Consider the following 1,057-nt stretch of genomic DNA (forward strand, 5'->3'; position numbering starts at 1 on the left):
CCCGGACACCTGGGCCCCCAGATTAGGAAGTGGGGGATGGAGCCGGACGCCTGGGCCCGCAGGGCAGCGCAGAGGCGGGAGGCGGGCGGAAGGCTCAGTGTTTATTGGTGGGGACGTCGCGGTGGCACCCGGGTCCCCTCCAGGGTGGCACCCGGGTCCCCTCCAGGGTGGCACCCGGGTCCCTTCTGTGGGTGGCACCTGGGTCCCCTTGGCAGGTGGCACCCAGGTCCCCACTGCGGGTGGCACCCAGGTCCCCTCTGTGGTGGCACCCGGGTCCCCTCCAAGGTGGCCATTCCGGGGTGTCACCCGCGTCCCTGGGTGGTGGCGCTCAGGGCTGCATGCGCAGCGCGCCGTCCAGCCGCACCACCTCCCCGTTGACCATGGGGTTCTCGGCCAGCGCCAGCACCAGGTGGGCGAACTCGCCCGGGTGGCCCAGCCGGCGCGGGAAGGGCACCTGCTGCCCCAGGAAGCCGCGCACGCGCTCGGGCAGCCCGGCCAGCAGCGGCGTGGCGAAGAGCCCTGCGGGGACGGCGCGCCGTGGGGACCCCCTTCCCCGGCCCGCGTGTCCCCCCGGCTTTTCCCCATGCCCCCACCTGGCGCGATGGTGACCACGCGGATGCCGAGCGGCGCCAGGTCGCGGGCGACGGGCAGCGTCATGGCGGCGATGCCGCCCTTGGAGGCGGCGTAGGCGGCCTGGCCCACCTGGCCCTCGAAGGCGGCCACGCTGGCCGTGTTGACCACGAGGCCGCGGTGGCCGTCGGCGTCGGGCGCGTTGCGGCTCAGGAGCTGGGCGCCCAGGCGGGTCACGTTGAAGGTGCCCACCAGGTTGACCTGCGGCGAGGGGTGCCGTGGGGGGTGCCCGCGGCGCCGGGGGCCCCCCGAAACGCCGCCGGCCGCGCCGCGCTCACGTTGACGACGCGCTGGAACTCCTCGAGCTCGTGCACCTTGTCCCGCTTGGCGTTGTAGGTCTTGAGGGCGACGCCGATGCCGGCGCAGTTCACCACCAGGTCCAGCCGCCCGAACCGCTGCTGCGCCAGCGCCAGCGCCGCCGCCACCT

General features: G+C 75.0%; 1 protein-coding gene across 1 annotated transcript; it reads right to left on the reverse strand.

Moving 5' to 3' along the window:
* Positions 1-87: 87 nt before the first annotated feature.
* Positions 88-1,052, reverse strand: HSD17B10 (hydroxysteroid 17-beta dehydrogenase 10; the record flags this gene model as incomplete). Its single annotated transcript, XM_026038690.1, has 3 exons — positions 88-519; positions 594-831; positions 909-1,052. Coding segments are annotated over 3 exons (573 nt in total), but the record flags the coding sequence as incomplete, so codon positions are not given.
* Positions 1,053-1,057: the final 5 nt, after the last annotated feature.

Source organism: Nothoprocta perdicaria, unplaced genomic scaffold, assembly GCF_003342845.1.
Source record: "Nothoprocta perdicaria isolate Ctin4 unplaced genomic scaffold, notPer1 scaffold_2155, whole genome shotgun sequence".
Classification (NCBI taxonomy): Eukaryota; Metazoa; Chordata; class Aves; order Tinamiformes; family Tinamidae; genus Nothoprocta; species Nothoprocta perdicaria.